Genomic DNA, 23,248 nt, shown 5'->3' on the forward strand with positions numbered 1-23,248 from the left:
ATTCCACCGGAAAGTAGAATTCCGATGCCGGACTCCAGCCGGGTATTACAGGAAAAGTGGACAGTCTCTGACTCCCCCTGAGGATTTTCTGACTCTCTCTGAGGATAGCTAAGCCAACTTGGAAGTGGTGGTTTTGCTGTATTCTCCCTCTCACTGCCAGTTGGCGAGGAGAAAAAATACTCGTATTCAAGAAAAGTGCAGTCCATAGTGGTGAAGAGCCGTTTAGATATTGGGTCAAAACACCGATTGCCCTTTTTATGAACACCATAATCGAGGAACACACACTTAAGAGCACATAGATCAAGTTTAGTGCGATGTGATTTAGGAATGTGAACATAGACAGTGGAGCTAAAAATTTTAGGTGGAAGGTTTAGATGGGAAGGGATGGTGTGATGAGAAGACAAAATATGCAGTGGAGATTAGAAATTAAGAACCCGAGACGAGAATCTATTGATGAGGTAAATAGAAGTAACAACTGCTTCGGATCAAAACTTAGAAGGAACCCGGACTTCGAACAATAAGGCTCGGGTGATTTCAAGGATGTGCCGATTTTTTTTTCGATGACTCCATTTTGTTGTGGGATATACGGACAAGTAGTTTGGTGAATGATCCTATTGTCCCGAAAAAAGGTTTGAAGATGATTGTTGACAAATTCCCACATTGTCAGACCAGAGGACTTGAATGGTGCTGTGAAATTGAGTTTTAATCATGCGAAAACAGTTGCAAAATTTTTCAGCCATTTCGTATTTATGTTTCAACAAGTAGATTCAAGTAACACGAGTGCAATCATCAATAAAAGTAACAAAGACTTATAATCTTGAGAAACAGTTTTCGGGGCAAATCCTCATATATTAGAGTGTATTATTGAGAATGGAGTATCAGATTTATTTGCGGAAATATGATAAGTACTCTTATGACTTTTAGCAAGCACGAAGATATTCACTTGGGGGATGGCCAAAGCGCAAGTACCAGAGCCACAATTGTCGGGTTTAAGACCCTTGAGCTAAGTGAGCTGACCCAATGCTCGAGACCTCCTCCACATTGTACAATCCATCTTTCTCAAAACCACGGCCGAGTACCGTGTCCATATGAATATCCTGCAAAACACAAAAATGAAGATACGTGAGTACTTTGCAATTTAACTACTTGGTGATTTGACTGACAGAGAGTAATTTGCAAGATAAGGAGGGTACATAGAGGCAGTTGGAGACATTTAAAGTGGGAATTATAGAAAGGATGCCACCACTGATAACTGGGAATGAGCCACCAATAGCGTTTAGAATATTGGATTTGATGGGTGGAGTTCGAAAAATAATATCTGAAGGATCATTGGTCATAGTGTCTGTAGCTCCTGAATCAAATATCCAACCACTAGTACTATGCACATTATTAACATGGCCAACACAATTATTTAAAATGGTAAGGATAGAAATGTCATTTGACCTTTCCAACCCTAAAATACCTCCTTCACTATCAGTTGAGGCATTTGTGCCTCCTTCTCGTTCGGTTCCACCTAGCGTTGCTGCTATAATACCTGGCTAGAGTCCGGCATCGAAATTCTACTTTTCGGTGGAATCCAGGATGTCGGAATCCTCTAGAAAGGTAAGATTTATGTTTTTCTAAAGCATTTTAGTATGTTTTTATGTTTTAAGTATAAAGGAAATAAGTTTTGTGAAAGAAAAGAGCCAAGGAAGAAATGCAAGGTTCGGCCGCCGAAGGTGAAAGTTCGGCCGCCGAACATGCATGAGTTTGGATTCACGTTAGGCCGCCAAAGGTGGTCTGGCCAGCCACCTATAAAAGGCCCTAGGTCGGTGAAATGAATAAGTTTCTTCCATTTTCACAGACCTAGGTGAGACCATGCTCTTCCTTGGATGATCTTCATGACTTTTACAAATCTTTCCTAGTTTTGATGAGTTTGTATGTTGTTTTGAAGGTTTTGAGCTAAAAACCAAGATTTTGAAGTTTGGAGAGTTTGGGAGAGAGTTGCTCCATATCTCCATATTAGGATCACATATCCTCTAGATCTTCAAGAGGTAAGTGTAGATCCTTAGCTTCTTTGAGGTTTTATGAAGGTTTTATGAAGGTTTTTGGGTAGAGATGCATGATTAGGGTAAGTTGAGTTTTTGGTTGATTTGTGGTCAAAGCATGCTTATGTGTTTAGTTGTGTTGTTTGTTGGGGTTTTGAGGTAGTTTTGGACCCCTTTGTGCTTTTGGTTGAGTATTTGTGTGTTGTAGAGTTGAAGTTTGCATGTTTGAGAAGTTTGGAGGAAGATTGCATGAAGTTGAGCAGGGTTCTGCCTTACTGGAGAACCCAGTTTCGGCCGCCGAAAGAGGGTTCGGCCGCCGAACATGCTAAGGAGGTGGTTTCGGCTGCCTAAGCTTGCCCAAGCTTGCCCCCGAAAGTTTGGACTTTCGGCTCTGGAGGGGAGGTTCGGCCGCCAAAAGTGCCGCCGAACATGCATGAGTTTCGTCTCTGGAGAGGACTTTCGGCAGCCGAAGTGCCGCCGAAAGTGCTTGAGTTTCGGCTTTGGAAGGGACTTTCGGCCGCCGAACCTGCAACCGAAAGTGCCCTGTCCAGCCTTCCTTTGCATGTTTTCCTTGATTGTTTTAGGATATTTTAGGGGGTTTTTGGGGAGTATTTTAGAAATGTTCGTGAGTTAGTTTGGTCCCTCATTTGAGTCCACCTGTGTAGGAACGGACCAGAGGCACCAAAGACATCAGCAGTGAGCACTGCTTCAGAGTTTCCAGAGTCAGTTCAAAGTCAGCCAGAGGTGAGTGGAACTAAACTGAATCTTTTAAATATGAGTAAGCAAATACTTTTTAGCATGTTTCATGCACCATGATTATGCAATAGGTTGATTGCATTAGAATTCACGAAGATGTTGCATTGCATTTTATGTTGTTGATGTGGATGGAATGTGAGTGATCCATTAGTCTCTGAGAAAGACCAGGTGCCCATTCTACGCCCTGGCACTAGTTATGAGGAAGTCCAGGTGCTCATTCTACGTCCTGGCACGAGTTATCAGGTAAGACAGGAAGTCCAGGTGTCCATTCTACGCCCTGGCACGAGTTATCAGGTAAGACAGGAAGACCAGGTGCCCATTCTACGCCCTGGCACGAGGATAGGATGTCGGGACTATTGGTGACACATTCATCCTTGCTGTGAATTGTCTGTGATATGATGCATTTCATTTGAGCATGTTTAATTAACATGTTTTACTGTTCTACTCACTGGGCTAGTATAGCTCACCCCTCTCCCTTAACCCCAGTCTTGCAGGATCAGAGGTCAGGAAAAGTTCAACAGGGTTCAGGAAGAGTAAAAAGTTGTAATAGTATAGTGTGGACATGTAATATGTGTAAGAGATGTAATGGTATTGTATAGAGTTTAGAATGGTGCTTGACCTAGATGTGTTGTAAATCCTTTTTGTATACATGATCTGTTTATTGTATGTAAATGTTTTTATGAGAATGAAAATCAGGCTTACCAGAGTATGAGTTTAACCCGTCTGGAGCAAGCTCTAGTAAGGGGTTCTGTAGTACAGAGATAGTGCATGCACAGGTAGAGCCGTGGTTCAGAGCAAAGTTTTATACTTTTACAGAAAATGTATGATCATGTATGGGATTTTATAGGTACACAGACAGTATAGCAGGCTTGCTACAGGTCCTGGCGACCTTAAGTCGACCTGGATCCTAGCGCCGGTAGCGGTCCGGTTCTCGGATCGTTACAGATGCAACCCTTGAACTCTGTCCTCCGCAATGGGTGCATTTTAAGCCTGATTTGTCATCCCGGAGTGATGACTCTGTGTCTGATCGATTTTTCACCAATGATCCGGCACCCACAAGGTCGTGGCCAACTGTTGCCGGCGATGGGAAAGTGGGATGTGTTGAATTAAGAGTAATTTGATTTGTTGGTTTCTGATTTGCATTTTGGCTATTCTGAATTAACATAAAGAGTTTGTGTGACAAATCTGCTATTAGATTAGTTACTACTTGGGATTGATTGGCTGGACTTTAGCTAGAAGAATCGGCCATTGCTGTTTTTCGATAAGAAAAGGTTGGGAAAAGTATTCTGGCAAATGATGATTGCAGAAAAAATAGGTTAAACTTTTAGATTGAAACCCGCTCTGATACCATCTAGAATTATAAGAAAAAAAATATTTTTCATTTTCTTGCTTTCCGTGTAATAGGATATAAGAATTATATAGTACAAAATACGATCAATTATGTCTATAATTATACTATCAATTATCATTTAAAATTATATTAAGATGATGTTAATTATAATAATATTAATAACTGATTAATTATAATTATGGCAGAATATTCTTTCGTGAGATGCCATATAAAACAAACTGCTTTTTTAGGATATCTTTTAACCACTTCATTCAATTATCCTCCGTTAAAACAAAGTCAGGTAGCAATAACAACCACCAACACCCATGACCCACCTGTGCTGAGCAATGCCAAGAGATGAATGGGACTTGATAAAGTTGACTCCTCTAAACTGTAGCACCATGAGATTTTTCAGTTCCATTATTAGATAATGATTTCCACTTGTTGGGTGTCCATAGCCCAAAAGAATTATTATTTTAATGGCCTTTCCTGAGAGAAATATTATGATTTTTTTCAAACTTAACTTTGAGTTGCCATATAAAAAAAACTGCTTTTAGAATGTCTTTTAACCACTTCATTCAATTATCCTCCATTAAAACAAAGTCAGGTAGCAAAAAAAACCACCAACACCCATGAACTACCTGTGCTGAGCAATGCCAAGAGATGAATGAGACTTGATAAATTTGACTCCTCTGAATTATCAACGTCCATGCTTTGGGGAACTCGATGATATTCTTCCAGCGTTGTAGATTGTCTCTATCAAGTCTGATTTGCCATGGTTTCTGTTTATTTTCATATGAATGTTGCATATTATTTGAGCATGCAGGAATACTACACATTTGTGCATGTGTTCTAAAGAAGAGGGACTTTCGAGGAACATGACTCGAAGCTGCACCTCTCTTTCTCTTCAACACTTCTCTTTTCTTGTATTTTTCCCCATACCACAGCATAAAACCCCAAGGCAATAACAACAGCTCCTATCACACTGCACGCAAGAAAATGGGGAAGAGTCTCCGTGCAGCATAAAGAGTTAATGATCATTGCTTATAATTAATCAAAATCAAAATAATACCTTCCAAGATAAAGAGTATCCCCCAGAAAAGACACCCCCATGAATACTGCTATAACCATTCCAATTGGCTTAAACATAGAAGTATAGACAGGCCCTTTCTTGTGACATGCCCACGTATGAACAATGCTTCGAAGTGATACTGCAAACACAGCCTGCAAATTGAGCAACACATCAACGCATCACAAAATCTGAGAAGGAATAGAAGTAGTCACTAAAACTTCAAGGAAATGAGTAAAATTCTCTGTTCTTACGGAGTACCCAATGGCTACCAACTCAATATTAGGCCTTATCCTCCAAGCATCTTTATCTTCCTCAGCAATCAGAGAGATTGAGGCTGATAGGATGGTCACAAAGCCACAGGTAATGAGTGTAATAAGAATCTCGGATGGGTAGTCCCTGATTATCCATGTCTGGAGACCCCAAAAAATTTCAGGTGAAGAAAACAAAGATCAGTTCTTGAAGTAAAATTTTGGGGCATATTGCTGATATGGGAATAAAATCAACATAGCTTCTGAAAATTTTGGTAAAATCTACCTGGAAAACGAAAATTAGAGCCAGGATGAAACTGTGAGCTGCAAGGAAAAAACCCCCAATGGCCCAATTTGATGAAGGCAAAAGAAGCATCTCAATCTGTAGTTTATCATCCCCTGAAGATGGAGAGCCTGTAATTGGCAGACCTTTGTATAATGTCACTACTAATCCTCCTGTGATCAATACCAGGGTGCCAATAGCCTTGGCCAGACTGCTTTTGCTTCTCAAATCCAGCCTTTCCATCCTAAACCCAAAGTTGAATTAAGCCTCAGTACCTTTTTCAAGAAGAGGAAAAGGAAAAGGAAAAGGATATACCAGTGAAATTTTCCTCATGTACCTATATCAGCTATTATACAGAAATATTAGAGAATTAATGATATTGTTCTGGCATTTTGATGAAATAAACCAGGATCTCCAGAATGTCCTCAAATTGCAGGGACAATTGAGAATTGGTTAGTTACCTTTTCCTTCCATCGGAATCTCATACGTATTTTAATAACTCTAAAATCACATTGAACTCTGAAGGATGAAATTACTAAGATAGGCAAGAATGTAAAATCATGATTCAAGATAAAAAGGAAAGTCATGCAACAAGTTAATGAATCAATTTCTCCTTTCATGCAGTTTACTGGACTAATTTTAGGCCAATTGTTGACCAAAGAGCTCGAGATGTTAAGGCAACATCCACCCAGAGCATGAGCAGTAAATTGATAGTTGATAGCGAGCCAATACTAACCTTGAGACGATTCCAAGAATGAAAGTAAAAGCCGGCGTTAAATCAGTCATCGCCGACGCCAGAGTTGGGGAGCTGTATCCTAACCCAATGTAGGTAAACACCTGACCGGCGCAGCTAAAACAAAATGCAAAATCTTTCTACAGTTAATCACACCTGTCTGTTGTATCTAATCAACCTTAATATGTGCAGGAAAAGGGGCTACCATAGCAAACTAAGCACAAAAATCCTTCCCACTATGGACCATGTAAGCGGTGGAGCGATTCTCGTTCTGCTGAATGAAAGGAACAAGTAAGAAGAGAGTCAAAGAAATGTAAGAGAACTGGCAATTCTTCAAACGTTACTTGCCTGTAGAACATGAAAGAGGAAGAAAGAAGCAAAAAAACGGCAAGCATGTTAGAGTACAGCACCAGTATAAAATGACTCATGCCTTTACTCATGGCTGCTTTGTTTACAGTGTTCATGGCTACATCCAAGAACTCCACTGTGAGCATTACTGCTGAATCCCGCATATTTCCCTTCTGTGTCTCTCTGTATGCTTACGCACAACGTCGATCCTCGCTATATGTGAGGGTGATTTTGGGTCCTGGGTAGAGTTCGATTATAATAGTATTTTGGTATCTTAATTACATTTTACTAATATTTTGTCATTCTTTTGGCCAAGTTTTGTATGGGGGGAACCCTTCAATCTCCGTCCTGCTTGAGGAAATTTCCTAAGTTATTTTGCCCCGACATGATCCTGTCATTGCTTAAATCAAATGACTTGAAGTTAAAAGGAGAATCATCCATCTAGGTCCACCTCTGATTTTGTTACCAAAATTGCATGTGATTAAATTAAAGTATATTAAATTATTGAAAATTCGATATTCATTCATGAAAGAAATACATATTCATAATTTTTATTAATATTATGTATAATTTTTTAACTTTTATATTAAATTAATTGTTTTTTTAGTTCACTAGTTTATCTTTACTTCTTATTTACATTAGCCAACCTGGAAAAAGATGCTGGCATGTGTTTGCTGTTTTGTGCTAGATTAGACGACAAATTTCATTTGAATATAGACGAGAGTATGACGTTTCAAATGCGTCACGAAACATATGGGCTTATGGAAATTTATCATGTACCAGGTTTAATAAAAATTTAATTTAAATTTAGTATGATATTTATTATAATTATAAGGCTTCCTTTATTTGTAAAAAAAATAATATTATTTAAAATTATTTTCTGTAAGAACATTTTTATGAACAATATTTCTAATAAAGTACTTTATTTTTATTATTTTATTTAAAATTTAAAAATATTATTAAATTTATATACAGTAATATGACTAAAATTTTTAAAGTTTAAAGAGTATTTTTTTTTGAAAGAGAAAATATTATAAAAAAATATTTTAAAAAAAATAATTTTTTTAAATAAACGGAGACTAGTAAAACTTCATTCATTTACTAAAAATTGATCTATACAGTCAAGTTTTAAGTTTAAAAAAAAAATAAAAAGGCATTTAAAAACTATCTCAATCTCATAAGGTTAAATCTTTTTTTTTTTTACATCCATTTTAAATTATAAAATTTTTTTTATATAATTACATAAAGATAAAATATTTCTAGTGAATATTTACTCTACAATTTTATTTAATATAAAATATTAACTCACCCCAATATTCAGTAAATCATAATACATTTGATTTGTTAGATAATAATTTATTTATAACTTTTTAATAAACATTGAAAAGTGAAATTTATTAATTTAAAAAAACAATTTAATAATAGAATAATATGAATGCTGGTTATATTAATAAAAATAATATAAAATTATTATTATAAGTATATTAACTATATTTTATTAATTCATATAAAAATTAAATAGTTGTATTTTTATGTGAAGAATTTACATTTGAAAAGTAAGAAAAGAGTCAAAGAAATGTACAAAAGTTGTCTGTTATTCTAAAGTTACCTGCCCGTAGAGGATGAGAGAAGAAGACAGAAGCGAGAAAACGACAAGCATGTTAGAAGACACAACGAAAATTGGTATCTTGCTTTCTTTTTATACGCGGAGCCGTATCTCAGCCAATTAAAAATAAAAGAAAAAATATTATATTTTATATTAGAATTCATTATATTTAATAATAAAGTTTATTAATATTCTTAATGGTTTGTTAATTATTAATTGGACGGGTTGGTAATAAATTTTCGTCTTTTTGGGTCATATTATTCTATTCTTTTTAATAAATTTTTTATTGATGATAGTGATAAATTTAAGGTCCAGTAATATCAGAATAGGATGATACGCAGTTAAAAATTTTAATTTTATGGAAAAGTTATTAAAGAATTTAATTTATAGAAAAATTAATAAATTTAATTAGATAATTAAAAATCGAGAGTAGATTATATTAATTTTTTTAATTTTTGAGATGTTAAAATTCGCTTGAGAGATCTAAAGCTTCTAGAATCTAAAATTTATAAAATTTATTTTTTAACATAATTAATTCAGAAGTATTAATATTTTAACTATTTTAAAATATTACGATAAATTATCTTATTAAATATTAGAGTGAAATATTATGGCAGAAATAAGATATATTTATTTATGATAGGATTTAATTAATAAATACTAAATTGCTTTACTTATATTCTGTTCATCCTATGTGTTTTGTATGTCAGTTTTGTTACACATATAATTATGGCATGTTTTAAAAGAGATTGATCTGTTTATTTATGTATTAGTGAGATAAAAGGAATAGAAGGTATGGATGATTTTTCTGTAAAATATTAAATTAAATATGGTAATATGAATCTTTTATTTTTTATACACGGTCACTATTTTAAAAAAAAAAATTATTATTATTATTATGTTATCGTATGGAAAAGCTGAAAATCAGCAAGAATAACGAAATATTAAACTTCATGACAAGTGATGTTACAGAACCTTCAATGTCCCTTCCGCTTGACGAAGTTTCCATGGTTCTTTGTCCGGACATGACCCTGTCACTGCTCAGTCAAGGTAATTGAAGTTAAAATGTAGAATCATCAAACTAAGTCCACCTCTGATTTCGTTACCAAAATTGATGTGATTAAAAATACATTAAATTACTTTTAGATATATACGGTTAAAAACAATAACAAATTTTTACGGTAATCAATTAATTTATAAATAAATATATAAAAACTTTATGTGAATCACACTCTTATTTCATTTTATAGGATTTATATAATTTAATTTGGGTAATTGTTGTTTTCTTCTGAAAAACCAAATATCTTACTCATAATTCGTTTAGGCACAATGCGAGAATACTACACATCCACGCTTCTATTTTGCAAAAGAGGGGCTTTATGAGAGCTGGACCCTAAGTCAGAGTTTTCTTCCTCTTCACCCATCTTTTTTTCTTCTTGGGCTTTTCCCCACATCACTGTATAAAATCCAAGGGCAATAATAATCCCTCCAATCACACTGCATATTGGTAAAAATTCAACATTAAGTTAATTTTTCTCTCATTTTTCTAACTATTTGTTTGTATGTAGAGAACCATACCTTCCAAGATAAAGGGTATCCCCAAGAAAAGAAACACCCAACAATGTTGCAATGATCATCCCAAGTGGCTTAAACATGGCAGTGTATACAGGTCCTTTCTTGCCACAAGCCCATGTATGAACTACACTGCGAAGTGATACTGCAAAAACTGCCTACAGAATTTAGCAGCACATTAAATTACTACAAAACTTCTAACACAACCCATATTAAACAGTCACAAACTAGAAATAACTATGTGTTTGTAATATGCTTACTGAGCAGACAATAGCTATCAGCTCAAGATCAGGTTTTAGTATCCAAACATTTGGGTCTCTCTCTGCAATTAGAGAGATTGTAGCAGATAACACGGTCACGTAGAAGCAACATATAAAAGTTATCATCAACTCTGAAGGGTAGACCTTGAAAATCCAAGTCTGGTGTTATATATTCCAACAAGAGTTTATCAGTGTCAGGTTAAGTTTACAGCAAGAATTTAATATATGAAAGCTTATGATTTGGTAAGGAACCTGGATAATGTATAGTACGGATATGCACAATGCACCAGCTGCACATAAGATGCCTCCAACAACCCAGTTTGAATAATGGAGCAATCGAAGAGACTGGTGAAGTGAGCTATTTGTGATGGGCTGCCCTTTGTACAGAGTCACAAATAAGGCTCCTGCAACTGATAACACGGTGCCCATGGTCTTGGCCTGGCTACTTCGTAATCTCAACTCCAGCTTTTCCATTCTAAAATCCATCCACTTATAATCATTTTGAATGTAGATAGAAACTTTTCAAATTCAAAATCTCACCAAATTTTCATTCATTTATCCGCGAAAGCTTAAAAAATAAATAGCAGACTTATGCGTAGAGCAGTTTTTATTCAATGTTTATAAACAGCAACCATTGATGGGACAAATTAAAAAAAATCCTAAATTTTACATCAGATGGGAACTTTTTTATTAAATTATTTTGGAATAATTGTTAAATTGAATTGAATAATTGCTGCAACATAATTAAAGAAATAATTTTTTTGTTTTAATATGTGTATGCTCGAATTATTTTTTTTTAAGTGAAAATTAAAGATCAAAAATAAAAACATAAAATCTCTCAAATTTATTTAAATGTATCGGTCACTAAACTAAGTATGTGAGTACATGCTTGTATCATTATTTAACACCAAAATCAATCATAATTTTAATTAGTTAAATGATTTATAAAGTTATCTTTTTAAATTTTTTTTCTTTATCATTAATCGCCTTTAATTAATTAGAAATCAGTAACCAATTTTGTTTTTATTTTTAGGTATAGTTAAAAAAAAATTTTATTGAATACCGATGAGTTTTTCATTCGTAACCAAACATGTAACATTTCAAAAAAATAATAAATAATAAATAATTAAAAAAATTAAAAAATATAAATTAAATTTTAATTTAAAGATAAGTGGCTAAATTATAACTATTTGAGCAAATAAATTTTGTAAATAACTAAAAAAAAAAAAAGAAAAAGATTCTTTGTGCCTTCAACCAAAAGAAAGATCCCATTTCTTTCTTTTTTTTTGTTTTTTTACATAAAATTTCTTTAAATTTTCACTTTTAATTAATTACTCATTTCAATGCCTTTTCAAAATAGAATTTTAAAAAAATAAGAAAAAAAATTTAAAGTTGAGGAGAGTAAATAGTAACGAAAGTGTTGGAAATTTTGAAAAAGTAACAGGAAAGAGTGGAAAGTCTAAAGGGAAAGGAAATGAAGATTATAAAATTTTAAATTTGTGGAAGATTTTGAAAGATTTAAGTTTTATGATCAACTTTATTTAAATAAATTTAAAAATTTATTAATTATGTTCTATTTAAAAATTTTACTACCTTAGTAGAATTAGATCAAGTGAATAATATTTTAGTTATATTGCATGATTAAAGTTTGAAAAAATGATAGATTTAATAAATAGAAAATTTTGAAATTAATATATAATTTGACCAAAACTCAAGTTATGGACCGAGTAGAATGTCTATACTTTCTTTGATAAGTAATGTAATTTGGAAAAGATATAGCAATAATAAAATTTATTAAAACGTTTAAATTAGGGTTAAAAGAAAGTTATTGAATAAAAATAAAAATTAAAAGAAAAAGAGAAATGAAAAATGGTGTAACGTGATAAATAGAAAAAAATTTTAGATTAGATGATAAAAAATATATATATAATAAAAATAATAATTAATTAATTAAGGATTAAATTATGAATCGGTAATTTAAGTAGTTTAGTTAAATTAATAGATTTATATGATAGGACAATTTTAAAAGTTTAAAATTATATTATATTGAAATTTTTATCATCATATTTAAATGTATAAATTATTTGAAATTTGAATCTAATAAATTTGGTGCGAACTGTGAGTTAGTTTAACGGTGTGACATGTCATATATAGATTTTGCAGTAGTTTTGGATACAATAAGGTATTCTATAAGTACAGCTTATATACTCGACCACTACAATAGTTATAAATTCGGCTTTTGAACCATACAATTATTTGATATTTTGTGCCCAATAGATATTTAAATTTATATGGATAAAAAAAATAAAAATAATAAAAATAATAAATAAAATAAAAATATTAAGAAAAAATAAAAATTTTTAGACGATAAAAAAATTACAAAATTAAAATATGTGTACATGTGAAATAATATTATGATTTAGAATATTTTAAATTATTTGCTATATAGTTTATTGTGATTTGTTTGATTTATTGTTAATTAATGAATTTTGATTTAAATGTTCTATTTTTTTAAAAAAAAAATTGAGCACCGCTAAGTAATTTGCATAACATGTAGGAATTTATTTTTTCTTGTGCATGTTGTAGATTTAGGGAGTAGCATAAAGATTTTTATCAACCCAACCAGAATTACATCCTTAACTATTTTGTAATATATTTTGTAAAATTTATATAAAGTTGATTTTGAAAATATAATATGTACATAAAGTTTTAGATTTTAGAACTGAAGTTATATATGATTGTGAATTTGGTATATTTAAAGATTTTAATTTTGATATAAATATTGATTATTAGTATAAGTTTTTGTGTTGAGATTAATGATGGTTTATGAAGTGTTTGATTTGAGTTTAAATTGTGTTGAAGTTGAAAGAAGTTTGGAGATTAAGGATTACAGAAGTTTGAGGGTTAAAAATGAAGTTTACAAAAGTTTGGGGTTAAGGACGGAATTAAGTCTATATTTATAAGAAAACTCTTTCAAATTTGTGGTAAAAAGAAAAAGAATTACATTGTATATATTAGACTAAAAATAAAAAAATTATTATAAAATGTGATGTTTTTTATTTGATTAATTAAATAATCAGGCAGCGCGGTTGAAAATAGGTAAAACGAAATATCAAAAGAAAAAGTAAAAAAACAAATAATAAATTAATGAAGTTTGTTCTGTGGTTGATTATTTTTTGAAAATGTATATACTTAATACAGTTAAAAGAATAAATTTTATATTATTTTTAATATACTTTTTACTAATCTTAATTAATTATTAAATTTATTTTAGAATTAATAAATTTTATATTTTGATATATATTTATATAAATTAAAAATTAATAAATAAATTTTTATCACAAAATAACGATTTATAATTTGAAGTAAATAAAAAGAAAAAAATATATATTAATTTGTGAGTAATATTTTTAATTAATTTATTTCATTATTATATATTATTTAGCAAGCAAAATTCGTGGCTTTGCTCTGTTATAATTAAATTAAGGCAACACAGAGGGAGATCCTTTTGGAAAAGGTGTAACTCAATATTCCTTTCCATTGTATACATCTAACAATTTATCAATATTAATTTATGTTTTTTATTTTAAATTTTTTGTAAAGTAAATAAAATTTTCATAATTATTATATGAAAAAATTGATTTTAATAGAAATTGAAAATAATTTTAAAGAATATATAAACATAATATTTATTTAAAAAACATAAAAATTGAAATCTATACATTTGCATTATAGATTTTATAAATTTATATCAATGATATGCATTTCTATAAAGTATTTATTTTATGAAAAAATATTAAATTAATAAAAATAATAAACACAGCAAAATATTATTTTTAGTTAATAACAATGGGGGATGATTCACAAAAAGAGATAGTCCATAATTATCATGACTCTTGAATCATCATCCATCTGGCGGGGACGTGGTCCCCAAGGAATAGGGACTGCAACTCCCTTGATCAAATGGCAAAATTTCCACTATAATTGAATTGGCCTAACTTTGTTATGTTTGCTTTCTTCATCCTATCCGTAGATTCTACTCTCATATCAATAGCTTCCCTATTCCTATCTCTCATACCACTACACGACAAATGAGCGCAGGCCGCTGATTGCGTTTCTACCAAAAAGAAGAAAAGAATAGAAAAATCTTCCAATGCAGAGAAGAACTTCCCAAGAATTTGAGCTTTAGTAGTGAAGACGCACCTGGAGATTACAGCTAGCAAAAAAGTGAAAGCCGGTACAAGATCAGTCATAGCTGTGGACAGAGTTGGAGAGCTATATTTTATCCCAGTGTTCATAAGCATCTGAATGCTACAACTGCACACATTTTCAATAATCATCTGCTGATTTTATTATTAACTATAAACCGATAAATTAATTGTACATAATTAAACAATTAACACCTGCAAACACCCAGAAGAAATATTTTGAAAAGGATGGACGCTGTAAGTTGGGGGAGAGGTCTTTTCCTGAAACAAATTGATTAAGATTTTATTATATATATATCTAGGAAAACGTGGATAAGTTTAGGATGGAGAGAGTATGAAATACCTGTAAAAAATGAAACAAGAAGGAAGAAGGATAAAGATGGCTAAGGCATTTGAGTAAACTATATAGACAAATTGATTCATGCCTCTAGTCATGGCGGCTTTCATGATGATGTTTACGCCAACCTCCGTGAACTCTGTCACCACCATAGCTGCTGCCACTCCTAGACCTGCCATTGTTGAGCGTTTCTCTTGCAAACTCAAAATGCAAATATTTAGACAGTGAGGGTTTTGGTTTTTGGGTCCTTCATTATATTGAAAATGTCTGGAATTGACAGAAGTGTTGTTTTGCTCTAGAAAACATTTATTTATTTGATGTTTTTATTTCAAGAAATTAATAAAACAGAAAAATAAAAAAGTAGTATATATGATTTCCGATGTTTACTTGCAAGGGAAGATTAAACCTTGCTTTCTGACTTTCTAAAACTTGTGCGTGTTGTGTTGGACGTTGGAGTGACCCTACTTCGTTTTCAATATTTCATTCGTTTGAGTTTATATGCAGCAATAATATCTCATATCGTGTGTAGCTTTGCACTAACACAACATAATTAAAGTAAGAAACTAATTATATAATTAAACATCTTTTTAGTTAGTTGTCGCAGTTCCTAATCTAAATCCTCTAACTAAATAAAAAAAAAAATTAGATTTAGCTCATGAATATTCAATTGGATCTGGTCATGTGGATTTGATTCGCTTTTAATGAGGGCTAATAAGGATCAATGGAGCAAGTCGACCATCATCATCGCCAACCATAAGTGGCCAATGGATTAGGTGAAATGAGTCCAAATTTTTTGACATATTGAGTCACTTTCGGATTGCAAGTCTATTGACTTATTCATTAAATTATTGTAAAAAAAATATTTATTAATTTAGAGATTTCATAAAAGTCAATTTTTTTGAAAAAAGTTTTTTATTTACTTTTTAAATTAAAATTTGAATTGTATTGGATTAATTCAATTTTAATTATTATATATATTTCTAATTAAGTATGAATATTCACGAATCACTAAAAAGTGAAACCACCAACAGGGAGAGGGAGAGTTCAGAATATAACTATTTAAACGGTAATAAAACGACATGTGATTCATGAAGTTTCGAATTATCAAGATGATTTTGACAATTCAATAGACAAACATCATCTGAATATTTAAATTTTAAAATTTCGCAAACACAAAATAAAATTAATCACCCTTATTGTGGATGTCTACTAATTTCTTTGCTATTTGATTTATCAATTGCTGTCTAAGTTTCTTTTTCATCAATATTTATTAATTAAGTATAGATCGGCATAGCCTTGTCAATAAAGTGGGAGCATTTGATTGATAATTAGCATGTGATTATGACCAGTATGCTCCAAACCCAAACCTAAACCCATTTAATTATGCGTAGAGTTGGAAAATATTTTTCAATTCGGTGCACGTGTATCCTGCTAATACCATACGATGAAATATAAAAGTTTTAATTTTAATTTATTTATATAAATTAAAGTGCGTAAAAATGGATGTTAAAAAAAAAAAGAAAAAAAGTGCGTAAAAATATTTTCACATAAAAATAACGAGCATTGTTAAAAAATCTCAAAAATATCAATTCGATTCTTTAAATTATAGGAAAAGGTAAAAAAAAATATTTTATTTTATTAATTTTTATTTTAAAATTTATAATTTAATTTATATTAAACGTAAAAAAATTTATTTATATTAAACGTAAAAAATATACTATCTGATTTCATTAATTTTTATTTTAAAATTTATAATTTAATTTATATCAAAATAATATTTATAATATCATGAAGATAATTTTTAATATTATGAAAAATTATTGATATAATAAAAAATATAAATATTAATTAAAAAATATAAAAAAATATTATGTAATTTTATTTATTTTTATTTTAAAATTGGTGATTAAATTTATGTTAAATTAATAATTTTTGATATAATTTTAATATTAATATTTTTAGTGGTATTTAAAAATTATTATTTTTTAATAATGATATAATATTATATATATTATTTTAATATAAATTAAATTTAAAAAATTAATAAAATTATAAAATATTTTTTTATACTTCCCCTAAATCATACCCTTATTTTGATCGCACAATTTCCATTCATTGCTATTAATGGGATAACATATTAAAGCATAACAACAGTAACCCAACCAACGGAAGATGGTGGCTACTGATTAACGTGTTAAGGAAAATTTATTATTTAGTTTATGGATTCTTTTATTATTAATAAATTAATTTTTATATTTTAAAAATTTATTAAAATATTTTTATTTTTAATCTCTATCAATAAAATAATTTTTTATTTATTTTTATAATTAAAAATATAATAAAAAATTAAATTATTTATTTTTCTCTATTTTTCTTCTCTTATTTGTTTTTAAACGTCTATGTTTTTTATAAAAAAAAATATTTTATTGATGAAAAGAAAAAATATTTTAATAAATTAAAAAAAATTTTAATAAATTTTTAAAAATATAAAAAATTAACTTATTAATAATAGTAATATTTAAGAAATAGTTTTATTTAAGGATAAAATTAAATTTTAAAAATTTTTTATTTATTATTTATTTTTAATAGAAAAAATATCAAATAACTATTTTATTAATAAAAATAAAAAATAAAAATATTTTAATAGATTTTTAAAAATATAAAAATTAATTTATTAATAATAAAAATATTTAAAAAGTAAATAAAAACATCTCGTATGTTACTTTGAATTTTGATATTAAGAATCAATATAAATTTATAAACCCAGGTCAAAATAAAATTATATATAAGCTACAGAAAAATCTTGGTTGATACTTCCAATAATTATAAATGAAACTGGACTGAGTCCATTTTCAAGAAAAGGAAATCAATACGATGAGCATAAAAGTTTCGGCACTTTTGGGCCTGATAGCATGGTTCCTGGGCATGGGAATCCAGCACCCTAATTCTCTATTTGATGCCAACTGCTATATCCTCATATTAGCTTACATTTGGGCTATTTTTTCTTCTTTAACTTTTTTATTTTTGCCTTTCGTTTCGAAAAACAAAATACAACCAGATAATCATAATAGATAATAATTTTAATTAAAAAATCAGTAAAACCAACTGCCAATCAGAGAGATTTATAATAATTATTATCTATTATGATTGCCGATGGTTATGGGTGGTAATTCCTTTTCATCTTCTAATAATTGCCGAGTTTAAATATAAATATAAAGGGAGATTTATAATTTCACATCTGAATAGTATTATTATTAACAACTTAATTTTTATATTTTTAAAAATTTATTAAAATATTTTTATATTTTCTTTTTTTTAATAAAATAATCATTTTATTTATTTTTACCGTTAAAAATATAGTAAAATATTAAATTACTCCCATTCTTTTTATCCTCTTTCTTTTTCTTCTCCTCCTTATTCTTCTTTTTATTCTTCATTCATTTTTCCTCCTCCTCGTCTTCTTCTTTAATTCTTTTTTTTCTTCATCCTCTTCAATTTTTCCTTTTATTCCTTTTTTTAATGATGTGGAGGAAATTCTTCTTCTTCTTTTTTTTTTCTTTTTCTTCTTCATCATCTTCTTCTTTAATTTTCTTCTTCTTCTTCTCTTTCATCAACATCATCTTTCTCTTCTTTTTTTTTAAGGAGGAGGTTTTTCTTCTTCTTATTATTTTTCTTTTCCTTCATCATCATCTTTTTTTTTCTTTTAAGAGGAGTATGAAAAATTATTTCATTAACGAAAATAAACAATAAGAATATTTTAATAGATATAAAAAAAGATAAGAGTATTTTAATAGATATAAGATAAGATAATAACGTTTTAATAGATTTTTAAAAATATTGGGACTGACTTATTAATAATAGAAATATCCAAAAACTAAATAAAAATTTTTATTTGAGGATAAAATTAAATTTTAAAAATTTTATTTTTCATCCTTTGTCTAGTTTTTAACTGAAAAGAGAATATAATAACTATTTTATTGATAAAAAGAAAAAATAAAAATATTTTAATAAATTTTTAAAAATATAAAAACTGACATATTAATAATAATAATATTTAAAAATTAAATTATAAATTTCACTATAAACTAATCAAATTATAATCTTAATTTCTTTATAATATTTCGCCTTATGTATTAGTTCTCAAGGAGAATAATTAAAAAATAAATAAAGTTCAAATTATTAACAAATATATTAAAATGTAATAGTAAAATAAATATCTATAAAAAATATACGTGTTTAATTAAACTTATTTTTATAGAATTTTGAAGATGTTATTTTTTTTGTGTGTATTATGATATAGAATAAAATTAGTGGGTGAATAGAAAAATTGATTGGTATTTTTTTTAATATTAAAGAGGCGTAAAGGCTGATAAAATTAATTGGCTACAGTGAACGAAATATAATTTTCTCTCTTTTTTACCGGAAAAATGAATATCTGAAATAAATGATAAAATTTAAACTCCAAATTTCACTCACTTTTTACATCTTAAAAATATTAAAAAAAATTAATATTTTAAAATATAAAAAAATCAATCAAATTAAATTATGATTGGTTGGTATTTAGTTGGCAACCAATTACAAATTGTTATATAGTTAGATCACAGTAAACGTGAATCACAAATTGGGGTAGAGTCAATAAAGAATTATAGTGGAGTTGTTGGTGAGATGAGGTGGATGCAAACCAATCGTCCTATACGCTATCTATCCTTTTAATAAAGTCCTAATAAAAACCCTACCAAATCTTTCTACTTACCCACTTTTTTCCCTTTTTCTCTGTTTAGTATTTTATCATTTCCAATTCTATAATTTTTTTTTATTATTGTCCTTTTATAAATTTTTTTGATATGTGATGTTTTTCTGTTTAGACATGGCCGAATTGGGTATCTACATACAAATAAGATTTATAATTATATAATTATTTCTTGAAAATGGTACAATTGGGGAAGTCTATAGACTTATTTTATATAATTATTTCTTAAATTTGACATAAAAATAAGATAAATGGAAATAAAAATGATTGAATATAAGAAAAAAAACTAATTAATTAATTAATGGTTCTTGAATCCATTATTGAATAAAATATGAATTCTTTCCATGCTACAGCCATGCAGGTGTTTGTAGGTAATCATGCATATCATTTTCTACATTAGAAAAGGTTTGGCCATTCCTTGGCGATTGGGCAATGGAAGTGGCACGTGAAAGTCACATGAAGTGGGGGGAAGTACTAGAGCAGTAGAGAATTGGTTTGGGTAATTTGTAATAACCATCTCTCCAAATTTACGTACAAGACAGAGGACAGAGACTACTCGTCTGCAAACCCTAGACTAGTACCAAGTACATTTTCTATCTTTCTGCAAAAAGATATATTTTCTTTAATAATTTTATTATTTCAGAAGAGCTGTGGGTCCCTCTCCCCAATGTATGTGTCTCTCTCAACTCATGCTTCGTTTGTTCCTGTGGGCCATATGTAAATTAGATTCTCTTCTCTTTTTCTTAGTGGCCTAACTCTGTATCCCAATTTATCATGTGCCTTATTCTCTTTCAATTCATTATTGCGGCCTAATTCAATAATCCAGCCCATGATTTAGATTCTTAACTAAGAAACTAGCCCATGGCTTTCTTCAAATGTGGACTGCCGTCTTTGGATTCATCTACACAGTCTTCATGAATTAAGAATAATCTCTTCTAATTAGTATATACCCATGAGAAATTTTTACAAAATTTCTACTAAAAATCTTTCAATATTTCCGAATGAATATATTCATAAATGGCATCATATTCAATTAATAATAAATATCAGACAAAATCATGTCATAATTTTGTTTTGGGCAGAGCAAAAACAAGGAAAAAAGAAAAATCTTTTTGAGAAGAGAGAACAAAGAGCATCTACCTACTATATGGCCATGCTCCCATGTGCAATCCTTTCTGTAAAGAGACTTGAAAAAAAAAATTGCAAAGTACTAGTGCTGTTTTTTGACATTGAAATGACATTGGTTGGGGACATCTTAAGAGAGAAACAGTTAATTACAAATAATTTTTCAGACATACATACTATGGTTGGTAGTTAGGAGGAAGATGCATGAAACTGTGATTGCTTTGCTAGCTCCTTTTGAGGTCTTCTCAATGGAGTATCTCTCTCATCTTTCTCTCTTTCAGAGAATTCAGTAAGTAAAAGAGGAAGGAGAGAGCACTTCCTTTGTTGGATTTGATCAAACGTCTCTATCTACAATGCCCCACATATATCTGAGTCTTTGTTGTCCTCAACCAGAGAGAGAGCTTTAGATGCCTATTCCATCTCTCTATGATTGCGAGTCATTTTCACTTCTCTGTTGGCTAAAGGCAGGCCCTCACATCATCAATACTCAACTGCTGCAATTATACCCTTCCTCTCTTTTGAAGCTTTATTATTTCTCATCATTCCTATAAAGCATTTCCAATGATTTTGCTAATCTCATTTCCCATCTCATTGCTTCCATAAGACAAGTTAAGATTCCATCTTTTACATGCATGTCTCCTATCATTTGGGATTTAAGAAAAAGCTCCTTTTATTATTATTATTATTATTATTATTATTTGCACTTAATTTGTTCTCCTATACCTTTAATCTATCCATTTCAAGCTAGATTTCCTTTGTTTGTCACAAAAAAAAACCCAAGTATTAATGAGGATTTGCTGGATTAGGAACAACATAATTGCATGGTGTGGACGTTAATCATTTTGCTCGTACAATCTGTGGTCGTGATTCCTCTGTACTCAAAGCTACCACCTTTTCTCTAGTGTATGGAGATCCATATGTCTAAATGTTTATCACCATTTTTTAAAGTCGGTTCATTTTATTATTTTTTTTAAAAAAATAAACTAATGGTTTGATCCCAACTATATATTAAAAATTTAAACCTAATCCCAAAATATTAGGTCGATATTTTTAATATATATTATTTAGATATATAAGATTTTTAAGTAAATGGAAATATGTGACAACTAATCTCAACAACATGTTGTGCGGATATTTTTAATTTTTAAATTTAAAAATATAAAAAATTTTAAATTTTAAGAACATCTTATTATTCATCTCCATATATTATATTTGTATAATATAAGAATTTACGAAAACTCATATTTTATAATGTCCAAATAAATATTTTGTATGATTTTAGATTTATAAAATTGAAACTTCTTTTTCTTTTGCTACTTAAATTTATTAAAACTATATATTAATTAATTCAATAGTAATTTTATTTGATATTTATTAATGTGTGAATAGTGATAATAATAAGAAAACTAATTTAGTAAGATTAATAAATTTTATTTACTATTACATGATATTTGTTATTATATTTTATTAAATTATCTTATTATTTCCAAATTTAAGATTTTTTTTTAAATTGAAAATTTAAAATATCAATTTAAATAAGATTGGAAGGGCATGCAGCTTCCCATTTGCGATGAGGATTAACCATCAGATTTGTTGAAGAAGAGATAGATAGAGACCTTATTTTCTTCATTGATTGATGATATGGAAAAATTCGGTGGGGACTAGTTTTACAGCAATGAAAAGATTAGGGAAAAGGGCATCCAAAAATTAAATTTGTTATTTTTCTTCTTGCTATATATGGGTAGTCGAGATTTTTATTGGGCGTAGATTGTGACCACAATGCGTCTCCACGTGATGTCTTGGAGGTTTTGTCTGTGTAGGAAAGTTGGAGTTGCAGTGCTTTTGAAACATTTGACCAAACTTCTCTCACCCACCTTAAATTTTTAGCTCTTTCTCTTTCTCACTGTCTGTTTCGTCCACCCACAATCAATAGAGATTATAAAACGAGCTGGAGCTGGAGCTGGAGGCCATTTCTGAGTTATATTTTCAATATCGCCATCATTTTCCTTTCTAATTCCTCGCCCTGCACTTTGTTATTGATGAGGCCTATCTATGGTTATGCTATCCAGCTCCTGCATCATATATATTTGCCCAGTTACTTTATATACATATTTATTTATTATTTATTGTGAAAAAGCAAAAAACACAACAAGTTCAGACATCTAATGAGGTGAAAAATCATGTTTTTGACCAGTACCATAAATAGATGACATCCCTTTCACATTATTGTGTTTTGAATTTAATATCACCTTCCTTGTCTGAAAATTAATCAATGATGCTCAGTGTTTCATTAACTATTTAATATCAAATCAAGCATTAGCTATTTGATTATAAGATTGATAAGCCAATGTATTAGAGAATTTTAAAAAAAAAAAAATAAATAAAAAGCTTTTCATGTTACATGACTTGCCGTTAGTTCGGGCTTCTGTTCCCACTAACTTGACCATGTATATATGCTTTGCATGTTCTTGCCCGTCTCGTTATCCTTCATTTTCTACTTTCTCAGTAAACAATGAATCCAAAGAGCTAAAGGTTGGAAAGCGTATGTTCCATAAAAAATATCAATGTAAAAAGTGGAGAAGAAAACGATTTC

The 23,248-nt window shown here is 29.6% G+C and overlaps 2 protein-coding genes across 4 annotated transcripts; both read right to left on the minus strand.

Annotated features, from left to right (window-relative positions):
• Window positions 1-4,651: 4,651 nt before the first annotated feature.
• LOC110621993 (WAT1-related protein At3g28050) lies at window positions 4,652-7,178 on the minus strand. The gene is made up of 7 exons (XM_021766322.2): window positions 6,798-7,178; window positions 6,655-6,720; window positions 6,453-6,566; window positions 5,720-5,960; window positions 5,437-5,595; window positions 5,186-5,337; window positions 4,652-5,098 (listed from the first exon to the last, which is right to left on the minus strand). Exons 1-7 carry the CDS (start codon window positions 6,959-6,961, stop codon window positions 4,966-4,968), a joined length of 1,029 nt encoding a protein of 342 aa, XP_021622014.1. The 5' UTR covers window positions 6,962-7,178; the 3' UTR covers window positions 4,652-4,965.
• Window positions 7,179-9,267: 2,089 nt separating this feature from the next.
• LOC110622771 (WAT1-related protein At5g40210) lies at window positions 9,268-15,211 on the minus strand. Of its 3 annotated transcripts, none has more exons than XM_043960760.1 (8): window positions 14,787-15,211; window positions 14,639-14,704; window positions 14,439-14,552; window positions 10,488-10,710; window positions 10,236-10,394; window positions 9,982-10,133; window positions 9,713-9,900; window positions 9,268-9,434 (listed from the first exon to the last, which is right to left on the minus strand). In XM_043960760.1, the coding sequence occupies exons 1-7, from the start codon at window positions 14,957-14,959 to the stop codon at window positions 9,744-9,746; spliced, it is 1,044 nt and encodes a 347-aa protein (XP_043816695.1). In that variant the 5' UTR covers window positions 14,960-15,211; the 3' UTR covers window positions 9,268-9,434; window positions 9,713-9,743. The 3 variants fall into 3 exon arrangements, with proteins under 3 accessions (XP_043816695.1, XP_021623102.1, XP_021623095.1); XM_021767410.2 differs by having other exon boundaries at window positions 9,268-9,440; XM_021767403.2 differs by lacking the exon at window positions 9,268-9,434 and having other exon boundaries at window positions 9,455-9,900; window positions 14,787-15,209.
• Window positions 15,212-23,248: the final 8,037 nt, after the last annotated feature.

The sequence above is a fragment of the Manihot esculenta genome, chromosome 1 (assembly GCF_001659605.2).
Source record: "Manihot esculenta cultivar AM560-2 chromosome 1, M.esculenta_v8, whole genome shotgun sequence".
Lineage (NCBI taxonomy): Eukaryota > Viridiplantae > Streptophyta > Magnoliopsida > Malpighiales > Euphorbiaceae > Manihot > Manihot esculenta.